Here is a 10,847-nt window from a genome sequence, read left to right on the forward strand (position 1 = left end):
TGAAAAATTACTTGTGTTAAATCCAAGCCAATGGGAGAACTGAGCTAAACCGGGCCGGTTTTTTAATTACAAGACCATATTATTCTCATCTAAACTATCCTACGACACCATTTGCTTTTTTTTTTTTTTTTTTTTTTTTTTATTGAAATTTGCTTTACTTTAATGGTATGTTTACCAAAGGGAAATGAAATGATAGGAACATCCCCATTCATTCAAGTGTTTACCAAAACTTTAGAAATAAAAAAATTAGTGGGACCCGCATAAAATCAGGAATTCAATTCCTGAAAAAGGCGGAGTGGGATTCTTGGGTGAGAGGAGGGATTTGGATTCATGGAAATTGTGTTCATCAGGAATCCAAGTTTTGTACCGGTAATACCCTCAAGCTTCAAAGTAATATTGGGATCGGGGGAGGGGGAGAACGAACCAGGGATATTTTTTGCCCCCTTTGCGGGTTGTGCTGATCTACTTCGCATAATAAGAGGAGCAAAAGGTGGTTGGCGATGAGGAGAGCCTTGTGGGTGAAGGGGAGTGAGTTAAGGCGGTGCAGGGTGAGAAAGAAGAGGATGGGGAGGGAGGGAGGGAGGGAGGGAGGGAGGGAAGAAAGACGGTGGTAGTGGTGGGTATTGGAGAGGATGGTGGTGGGCATCCTGCGGCTGCTGACAAAGACTGGGGAGAGGGGGAGAGAGAGAAGAAGATATAAATTAGGGTGATTAAGAATCTTCTCAAATATGTGGAAGCAAATAAAAAAATATTATTTCATATTAAATTTGTACTCTAATAAAAATCTCTCTAAAAAATAAAAAAATGAAAGAGTAAAAGTTTTACTAAAAATAATTAGCAAATAAAATAGATTAGTTAAGCAAGGGTACTTTAGTAATTATATTAGATTTTATTCCGATTCATATGAATTAGTAAATAGTTTATATAAATCAATGTCATTTCTACTCTGATTCCAAACAATTTTGGTAAACAACTTCAACAAGAATTTAATTCTGATTCCAGCTCATTCCAATTCCCCCTCAATTCAATTCCTCCTCAATTCAATTCCCCTCGATCTGATTATGGGTTAGTAAACGCATCCTAAGGGTATAGTCAAATTAATTAAAATTGGAAAGAACTTTAAAAGATTTTAGAATTATGAGATAGTCCATTAGATTTTAAGGTTACTATCGTCAAGTTTTTTTTAGTCAAAATTTTGAAAGTCTTACATTTCAGTTAAATTTGTTGTTAAGTCAGTTGTTAACCGGTGGCGTGACCTTTAAATGGACAATAACTTGGCACTATGTGGGACCCACATGAATATAAAGAAATTAAAATTTAAAAAATAAAGTGAAATTCAAATGCATGAGTTTCTTATGTATTTTTTATAATAAAAAATATAGCATGTTCGTAGTGAAATTACTTCTGGCAAAAGTTCTTATGAAAACGAGCCCTAATCCATTGTTTAGGACTATTTTTCAGAAGAGATAAAAACACTTTGGATCAGCATTGGCCCGATATTTTTCTTTAAACAAATCATATTATCTAGACTAAAGAAAAGTGAGTAGGCTTAACTTCACAATGGACTAGCAATAATGTTGTTCAAACTCGCATTTAGCGAGAATTGAACCTAAGACCTCTCACTTACAAGTGAAGAATAATATTACTAGATCGCAATACTAAGTGACACACTAACCTGATACTTATGCACGAAGAACTTCCCAATAAAAATTTCAACATGTTTATATTGATTGGACTTGACATAAACGCAATACACAATGAATTTACAATGTTCATCATGTATAGTAGCCAAGTTACATAAATTTATAACAGGTTGAACATATGACAAAAATTAATAATAAGTGTAGTGTTGGAATTATTTTTTATTTAAAACGATTAATGAACGCCACTTAGTACTACGGTATGGTAGTATTCCTCTTGACTTGTAAGTGAGAGGTCTTAGGTTCGATTCTCGTTAAAGGCGAATTTGAATCATATTATTGCTAACCAATTGTGAGATTAAGCCAATCTCCTCCCCTTTAGTGTAGATAATATTATTTGTTTAAAAGAAAAATAAAAAAAAGATCAATGAATGAATAGTTTATCAAATTTTCATTTTAGTCCCGTACATTTGGGATAACACATCCCGGCCCGAGCCCCCATCACATCCCGGGCTCAACTCCACCGTAGTACGATATTATCTGCTTTGGGTCCTGATCACGCCCTCACGATTTTGTTTCTGGGAACTCACGAGCAACTTCCCTATGAATCACTCATCATGGGATTGCTCTCGCGTGCTACTCGCTTAACTTCGGAGTTCCTACGGAACCCGAAGCTAGTGAGCTCCCAAAAGGCCTCGTGCTAGGTAGAGATGAGAATATACATATAAGGATCATTCCCTGGACGATGTGGAATCTAACATGGGATCTGGATAAGATAATAATTCTAACCGTTAAACTCGATAGTAATGGATAACTGTCTGAATGAATTGAATTTTGATATGAAAATTCGGGGTATATTTTGGGTATGGAAAAAACCATGAATATTATTTAGTTATGGTTTTGGATATGGTTATACGGATCTCCAATCTGTATCTCTTCCCGTATTAGAATAGAATAATATATAATATTAAATAATATATATTCATTATTCACAGAATCTATTACCTTAAGAATACAAAAATTGCATTGTATGAGTTGCATTTTGTGAGAAAGTTCAAAAGTTTTGATACGAATCAAAATCTATAAGAATTCAACAGTACTTCTAGTTCTAGGAGATATCAAAGATCTGCCAACATTATCAATGTTTAGCTTTAATTTTTATACTCCACAAGATCCATTCATTAAATAATTTTATACATCAAATATTTAGTGATGAAATTAATATTTACTAAATTATCATGCGTCAATTGAACGAATATATTTTTTGTATTGATGAAGATGGATATAACTGTTACCGATGAACAGTTCGTTACACTGTGAGTATAGTTATGGATAATACCCAATGATCCAATGATTAATTTGTGGTTATAAATATGGTTAATTTTCGTGATTATGAGAATGGATATAGCATTTCAGTTCTCAAACCGAACCGTTGTCATTCTTAGGGCTGGTTTGATATTTCTATGCTTTGAAAAAAAGCTGCTTCTGCTGTGCTATGAGAATAAGCAGCTGTGAAATAAAGCAACTGAGTGTTTGGTAAACTTTTTTGTAAAAGTGCTTTTGAAAAAAAAAAGCAGTATTAGAGTGTTTGGTAAACTTTTATGTAAAACATATGTGAAAAAAAGCCGGTTTTTCAAAGCTAGGTTTTGCAGCTTCTTGTTTTTGACTTTTTTTCATCCAAAACTGTGAAAAAAAGCTGAAGCTGAGTGTTTACCAAACACAAAAACATCTCCCAGCTTTTTTTGATAGCAGTTTTTTTTCAAAATCACCTCAATACCAAACCAGTCTTAGGGCTGATTTGGTATTGCTGTGCTTTGAAAAAAAGCTGATTCTGCTGTGCTGTGAGAATAAGCGGCTGTGAAATAAAGCAGCAGAGTGTTTGGTAAACTTTTTTGTAAAAGTGCTTTTGAAAAAAAAAATAGTATTATAGTGTTTGGTAAACTTTTATGTAAAACAGATGTGAAAAAAAGCCGATTTTTCAAAGTTGGGTTTTGCAGCTTCTTATTTTTGGCTTTTTTTCACCCAAAACTGTGAAAAAAAGCTGAAGCTAAATGTTTACCAAACACAAAAACAGCTCCTAGCTTTTTTTGATACCAACTTTTTTCAAAATCACCTCAGTACCAAACCAGGTCTTAATTCTAGACCCTGTGGTCTAGGGAAAGCTTGATCACCCGCCGTTGGATGAGATCAAACGGTGGAGAAATATGTGTTTTTTATGTTGACTCTTTCTCTCTCGTTCCTCACATCTTCTCTCTCACCGTCGGAGCCAGATTCGATCACCAGCGCGGCCACATTCAACACGCCGCCAGAAGGTCAACCGCCTTAAGCGAGCCAGAAGGAAGGTGGCGAACCGAAGGAGGTGAATCAGTTGCGGAAAACGATAGAATCGTTGAATGTGGAGCTCTGGAAGAGAAACAAATGCTAGCTGCGGCAGAATGGCGGCGTTGGCTCTGAAGCACCTTCAGAAATCACACAGGGAAGCAGATTCCAGAGCTCGGTCGGTGAAGGTCCGATTGTGTCTCTTCACTCGTGTTAAGGTAAAAAGGCAAAAATATGTTAAATAAACACTTATATTTCTCTACCGTTGGATTAGATCTGACGGTGGTGAACGGGACCGAGGTCCTTTTATACGATCCAACACGTGCCACGCACATGTCTTGATTCGGTGACCATCGTTTCTCACTATTGGCTTAGGCGGTTCCATTGCGCTATAAATAAAACCTGACCGGAACTCAGAGAGCATTCCAAATTTCCAATATCCCTCGATCCAAAAACCCAAACGAAAAATCAAAAACAAAAACAAAACCAAAATCAATCGAATTTAATTAGGTTTAATTTCAATTTTATCTGCATAACCAACAATGGGACACGGTATTTTTCAGTTGTTTTTCTTAATTTTATTTTTAATTTCATTCAGAATTTAAGATAGATTAGTGGTGCTAATTGTTGTTTCAATCTTTCAGGTGATAAAGGAGGCAGACCCAGTAAAAAACCCAAATTCTCCGCCAAGGTTTCTGTTTTTGATTTGTTCTTCCAATTGTTTCTGTAATTTTACATAAATTTCTTACGATTTATTGCTCACAACATCAGCTGTCGTATGCAATTGCAGGAAATTGCTCACGTGGAAGACGACGACCCATATTACGGCGGCGAAGATGTCGACGATGATCCTCGCGACGGTACTAAAATTACTTTCTGTTTTGGAAATTAGTTTTTGATTTTTCTGATGGGTTTTGGTTACCTTGAATTAATTTGGGTGAATTTTGACTGTCATTGGTTGATTAAAGGTGAAGGGAAAAAGAGGGATTTTACCAAATTAGAACTGAAACCTGACCACGCCAATCGGCCTTTATGGGCTTGCGCTGATGGCCGGATATTCCTCGAAACCTTCTCTGCTTTGTACAAACAGGCTTATGATTTCCTAATTGCCATTGCGGAACCCGTTTGCAGGTACCCATTTTTTGAGTTCAGACGAGATTCTAATTGTTGGCCGGGTTCTTTGTTTTGTTGAATTAAGGAAAATTTATAATGTATGCGGGTTTTGGTTAATAGGCCAGAGTCGATGCACGAGTACAATTTGACCCCACATTCGTTGTACGCGGCTGTGTCAGTCGGTCTTGAGACAGAAACCATCATTTCTGTTTTGAATAAACTGTCAAAGACCAAGCTCCCTAAAGAAATGATTGAATTTATACACGGTTCTACTGCCAATTACGGCAAAGTGAAGCTCGTGCTTAAGAAGAATAAGTATTTTGTTGAATCCCCATTCCCAGAGGCAAGCTTTTTATGCCTTTGCATTTTTCCATTTATATTATGGATACAGATTTGTTTGGTTATTGAGCTGTTCCAATCTGTTTGGTTATTGAGCTGTTCTTGGAAACGGTTGCAGGTATTGAAGACATTGCTTAAGGACGAAGTTATATCTAGAGCAAGGCTTAACTCTGAGGTTTGCACATTGATCTTCCTAGAATCTTTTTGAGTACATGCGTTAATTATTAATATATATTGTTTCTCCAAGTCTTCATCAGTAATATGTTTTAACTTCTTACTTGCATATGTGGATCATTATATTGAAACTATTTAGTTTGTAAGAGTAGTTTTCTTTGATTTCCCTAGTGTGTGATGTGCATGGAAAAACCTATTTCAACATTGATATAAATTGGAGTTCTTTTATAGGGTTCTCGTGGAGTTGATGATTTTACCATTAGCAAAACAATGGGTGAAATTGGAGCTGGTCCCAGTGATTTGCTAAATGAAGCAGAACTGGCAGCTGCAGCTGAAGAAAAAGAAACTCATGCATTTGAAATTGATCCTTCACAGGTAGATTGTTTGTGATTTGAAAAATGATGCCCCTTGTTTCTCATTGTTAGCTTGTCTCCCTCTAGGTCATGGTTGGTATTAGGGTCACAGTTTAGACTCTTACCCCTACACTATCTTCTTGAAACTGACGCCCTTGGTTATGCATATTTCCTGCTGCACCGTGTTCCCATCCATTAGGTTGATAAGTACCTAGATTTCATCACAATAAACAGAGAAAGCAATCATTGAATGTCAATATATTGCCATCTAGTGAGACTTTATTCATCTTATAATTTTCATTGGATGATATGTGCATTAGATCAGCATGCTTTTGTATGATTGTCAGGTTGAAAATGTTAAGGAACGTTGCTTGCCAAATGCTTTGAACTATCCCATGTTGGAGGAGTATGACTTCAGAAATGATACAGTGAGTTAATGACCAAGTTTCTTCCTGCACAGAATTATTAGTTGCTGATAAATCAACCATTTTTTTGTTTTTTGATTTTCATCAAAACCATCACTCTTTTCACACTGCAGGTTAACCCTGATCTAGATATGGAACTAAAGCCTCAGGCTCAACCACGACCTTATCAGGAGAAGAGCTTGAGTAAAATGTTTGGGAACGGTATGCTTCTTGAAAATTTAAGCATTCTTTGAAGAAGTAATCTACTTTTCTGAACATTTAATCATGGGAGCTCTCTGAATTCATTCAATTTAACCAGGCTTGTTCAATTTTGGCTGGAATTACCATGTAAAGGACTATTCATTTTTAACTTTTCTTTAAAGATCTGTGCATAAGCATTAAGCAGTCGACATTAGTTCCTTTGAATGAAAAGAGAACATATTTATCTTGCATTATTTGATGTTTTTTCTTTTTCCTGTTTCCCTTTTATTATTGATTTTAATTCCTGAAAAATATTTAAGGACCTAGTTTTTCTGTTTGAGTTTTTATTTTTTGGTTCATAATGTCTTTCTAATACTAAGAAATAAACATGTCGTTTTGGCTAAGAGTTAGATCTTTTTATCTTCAAATTTATCATGTAACATTGCAGGGAGAGCAAGATCTGGCATTATTGTGCTACCCTGTGGTGCCGGAAAATCTCTTGTTGGTGTTTCTGCAGCTTCCCGGATAAGAAAGAGCTGCCTTTGTTTAGCAACAAATGCTGTCTCTGTTGATCAGTGGGCCTTTCAGTTCAAGTTGTGGTCAACCATCCGCGATGATCAAATTTGTCGTTTCACATCTGATAGTAAAGAAAGGTTCCGTGGAAATGCTGGGGTGGTTGTAACAACATATAACATGGTTGCCTTTGGTGGAAAGAGGTCAGAAGAATCTGAAAAGATTATTGAAGAAATAAGAAATAGAGAATGGGGATTGCTTCTCATGGACGAGGTAATTATATTATTTTCATGGATGAATCTTTACTCGTAAGATTATGTACACCTCATATGCATTATAGAACATTAACCATTTCCTCCTTTTTATTTAGGTGCACGTTGTTCCTGCTCAAATGTTTCGGAAGGTCATTAGCATTACTAAGTCTCACTGCAAGCTTGGGCTTACTGGTAAGTGTGATAATCATGGCTTCAGACCATATCCTACATTTGTCCTTGATCTTTTTGCTCCTGGAATTCCTAATTTATTTATCAATATATTTGCAGCCACACTTGTGAGAGAGGATGAGAGGATCACAGATTTGAACTTCCTTATTGGTCCGAAATTGTATGAAGCAAACTGGTTGGATTTGGTAAAAGGTGGATTTATTGCAAATGTACAGTGCGCTGAAGTATGGTGTCCAATGACAAAAGAGTTCTTTGCAGAATATTTGAAGAAAGAGAACTCCAAGAAAAAGCAGGTGTGTCCATCCTGAAGTGCTCATAGTTGAGGGTCGGGTGTTTATTCATTTTTTATAATTTCCTTTTGTGCCAAGATATAACATTTGTCATTTGGTGTCAAGCATGTGACATATCAAATTTTGTTTGGTACAAAATGTTTCTGGTTGCTGTCGCCTGATGCTTCCTTTTCATTTTCAGGCACTTTATGTGATGAATCCAAATAAGTTTAGGGCATGCGAGTTTCTTATACGTTTCCATGAACAGCAACGTGGAGATAAAATTATTGTCTTTGCTGACAATCTTTTTGCACTAGTGGAGTATGCAATGAAACTTCGGAAACCTATGATCTATGGTGCCACCAGGTTGCTCATGGGCATATTTTGTATTCATTAACAATGTTTCCTTGGGTTTTGTCGCATCTAATACTGGCTAAATCTTTGTGATGTCAGCCATGTGGAGAGGACAAAAATCCTAGAAGCTTTTAAAACAAGTCGTGACGTAAACACTATATTCCTGTCTAAGGTACTCTATCAATGTTGTCATCCTTTATAATGTTCTTGTTTTATGAAATAGATTTCACTTTCTTTTTCTTGTAAGAAGATTAGTTTCCATTTATTTTAAATGAATTTGTGTGATAATTACTACTTGGTTGCTGGGATCTCGTGTTTCAGTTAGGCTTTATTCTAGCTTATCACTTATTTACTTTGATGCGAAACACTTGTGCGCTTTTAGGGGGAAAGAGAAAGAAAAGCCTATTTTGTCATAAGAAATTGAATTGTTTCGGTCTTTCTATTGCTGCTTTTCAAAGGAGTTGTCTGTCTACTTTTGACAACTGAAACATATCATATATCACGGACAATTGGGAGATATATGGATTTTTATTGTGTAAAGGTTATTGTATTTGAAGCTAAACATTTGATCTAAAAAGGATGTTTGATTAATTTTATGTTAATTTCAGGTAGGTGATAATTCCATAGACATTCCGGAGGCAAATGTGATAATTCAGATTTCGTCGCATGCTGGTTCAAGACGTCAAGAAGCGCAGCGTCTTGGTCGTATTCTGAGGGCTAAGGTTTGTGTTCCTACGGATATAATTGCACCTTCTTCTGATAGTGGGGTTTTATTATTTGAGGAATTAGTTACCATTTTCTTCCCCATGACTCTGTACTTCTGTATTTTTCACCCTTTATACATCCGTTTGACAAAATCCTGGTTACCATATTTTGTTTTCTTCTTTTATTTTTGATATAATGGGGGCCAAGGCAATTTTGTGCTATTTTCTTTGTGTCATTACTATTGGTGAATGCCATAAGATGCAGTTTCTGTGTTCTCAAATCTGGAGATCACATGAATTCACTATTCACAATCACTAGATATCTCATTTTAATGTGTTCTTGTACAGGGTAGACTTCAGGACCGGATGGCAGGAGGTAAAGAGGAGTACAATGCATTCTTTTATTCCCTCGTATCGATGGACACACAGGTATGTGCTTATTTTTTCCTTCTTCCTGTGTTCGACATTAAGGAATTTTTTATAGAGAATTTTTTGACAGTGTCCCCAAGAAATGAGATTATTGCTCAGATGATAATATAACTTCCATATTGTTATATCTCCGTATTCAATTAGTCATCTGTTTGGAATACAGGAAATGTACTATTCAACTAAGCGGCAGCAGTTTTTGATTGATCAAGGTTATAGTTTCAAGGTACAATATTTGATATATCTATGTTCTCTCGGAAGTGCTGTTGTCATTAGCTGTAAAAAATTGTATCTTTCCTTGATCTCTACGGTTCCGTAATTATCTTTCGTATTATTTACTATTGACAGATTATTACAAGCTTGCCCCCGCCTGATTCAGGCCCAGAATTGAACTACCACCATCTTAATGACCAACTGTCACTACTCTCCAAGGTTACCTGTTTTTATTGTTTCCCAAGTTTTTGCTCAAAACATTATTTCTTAGAAATGGAAATTTCTGACTTGTTTATCTTCCCCAGGTGTTGAGTGCTGGTGATGATGCAGTTGGTTTGGAGCAACTAGAAGAAGACGCCGATGACATTGCCCTTCATAAAGCTCGCCGTTTCAGTGGATCCATGAGTGCTATGTCGGGTGCAAATGGGATGGTTTACATGGAATACAGGTATATGCCAATCTGGTTTTCCTTGTTTTTGCTTTGTTAGGAAGTAGGAAGAAGGTGCATGTACCATTTTTTGGCTAACCATGACCCCGTGTACCCTACTGTGCCAGCACTGGGAGAAACAAATTTGGCAAAGGCCAGATCAAGGGTAAGCCCAAGGATCCAGCCAGGCGACATCATTTGTTTAAAAAACGCTTTACCTGAGAAGAGAGAGACTAGAGAAACAAAGATATGCAGAGATCTGAGGTGATGCTCCTCCGATGTTTGGATAGGAACAACCCCTGTTCCACATCTTGTAAATTTTCGGAAACTGGCGGCGAAGTGTGCTCTCGGTAGAAATTGTGCTGTAAAAGAAAATTCACCTGATCTGTGGAGTGCCCTTGTACTCTAGCTTGATATGGAAGTTATTATGCGGAGGAAGATCGATAAACTTGGAACGCAAGTTGTTTGAAAGCGAGTACGATACATTAGAAAAACGGATATAAAAACAAATTTACATCTCCCCCACCTTTACTTGCTCATAGGCAAATTATGTGTTATCGAAAGGACCTTGTCCGCGATCCATTGATGGGACGTGTTCTTCGGCAACAAGGCAAATGTGATTCAGCATTTAGCAGAGAAGACACATCGAGCAAAGACGATAGTAGGGAGGGTTGATGCTAAAAAACAGGCCAAGAACAGGAAGAAGGCAATTTTTGCTAGACATCCATACCATTCTCCACCATACGTAGACTGTGGAAATAAAAACAGGGGCCGCTGGGTAAGAAAGCCACTTAATCACATTGTAAACTCTGAAATCCTTCTGTCACCAGTAACGAAACTTAAATAAACGACTCTTCCAACCAACTTAAACAACACCACCGATGCCTACTCACAACGGAACGGATCCAAGAAACTAGTTCGGCTGAGAGATGCCTCTTGATGGCATGCATCATCG

At 36.8% G+C, this 10,847-nt stretch overlaps 1 protein-coding gene across 1 annotated transcript; it reads left to right on the forward strand.

Moving 5' to 3' along the window:
• The first annotated feature begins 4,349 nt into the window (after positions 1-4,349).
• On the forward strand, positions 4,350-10,417 carry LOC103963881 (general transcription and DNA repair factor IIH helicase subunit XPB1). Its single transcript, XM_048589607.1, has 20 exons — positions 4,350-4,511; positions 4,604-4,650; positions 4,750-4,819; positions 4,928-5,090; positions 5,193-5,415; positions 5,530-5,586; positions 5,817-5,960; positions 6,286-6,366; positions 6,477-6,564; positions 6,992-7,329; positions 7,427-7,502; positions 7,599-7,792; positions 7,971-8,134; positions 8,222-8,294; positions 8,731-8,844; positions 9,175-9,255; positions 9,419-9,478; positions 9,601-9,684; positions 9,771-9,913; positions 10,021-10,417. The coding sequence occupies exons 1-20, from the start codon at positions 4,502-4,504 to the stop codon at positions 10,112-10,114; spliced, it is 2,304 nt and encodes a 767-aa protein (XP_048445564.1). The 5' UTR covers positions 4,350-4,501; the 3' UTR covers positions 10,115-10,417.
• Positions 10,418-10,847: the final 430 nt, after the last annotated feature.

The sequence above is a fragment of a genome, unplaced genomic scaffold (genome assembly GCF_019419815.1).
Source record: "Pyrus x bretschneideri cultivar Hongxiangsu unplaced genomic scaffold, Pyrus_bretschneideri_v1 Contig3, whole genome shotgun sequence".
Classification (NCBI taxonomy): domain Eukaryota; kingdom Viridiplantae; phylum Streptophyta; class Magnoliopsida; order Rosales; family Rosaceae; genus Pyrus; species Pyrus x bretschneideri.

Excerpts from the sequence above, each read along its gene's own strand:
- LOC103963881 (XM_048589607.1), top strand. Across the intron at positions 4,820-4,927 it reads CGACGATGATCCTCGCGACG|GTGAAGGGAAAAAGAGGGAT; the intron begins GTACTAAAATTA and ends GGTTGATTAAAG. Across the intron at positions 5,416-5,529 it reads TTGAATCCCCATTCCCAGAG|GTATTGAAGACATTGCTTAA; the intron begins GCAAGCTTTTTA and ends AAACGGTTGCAG.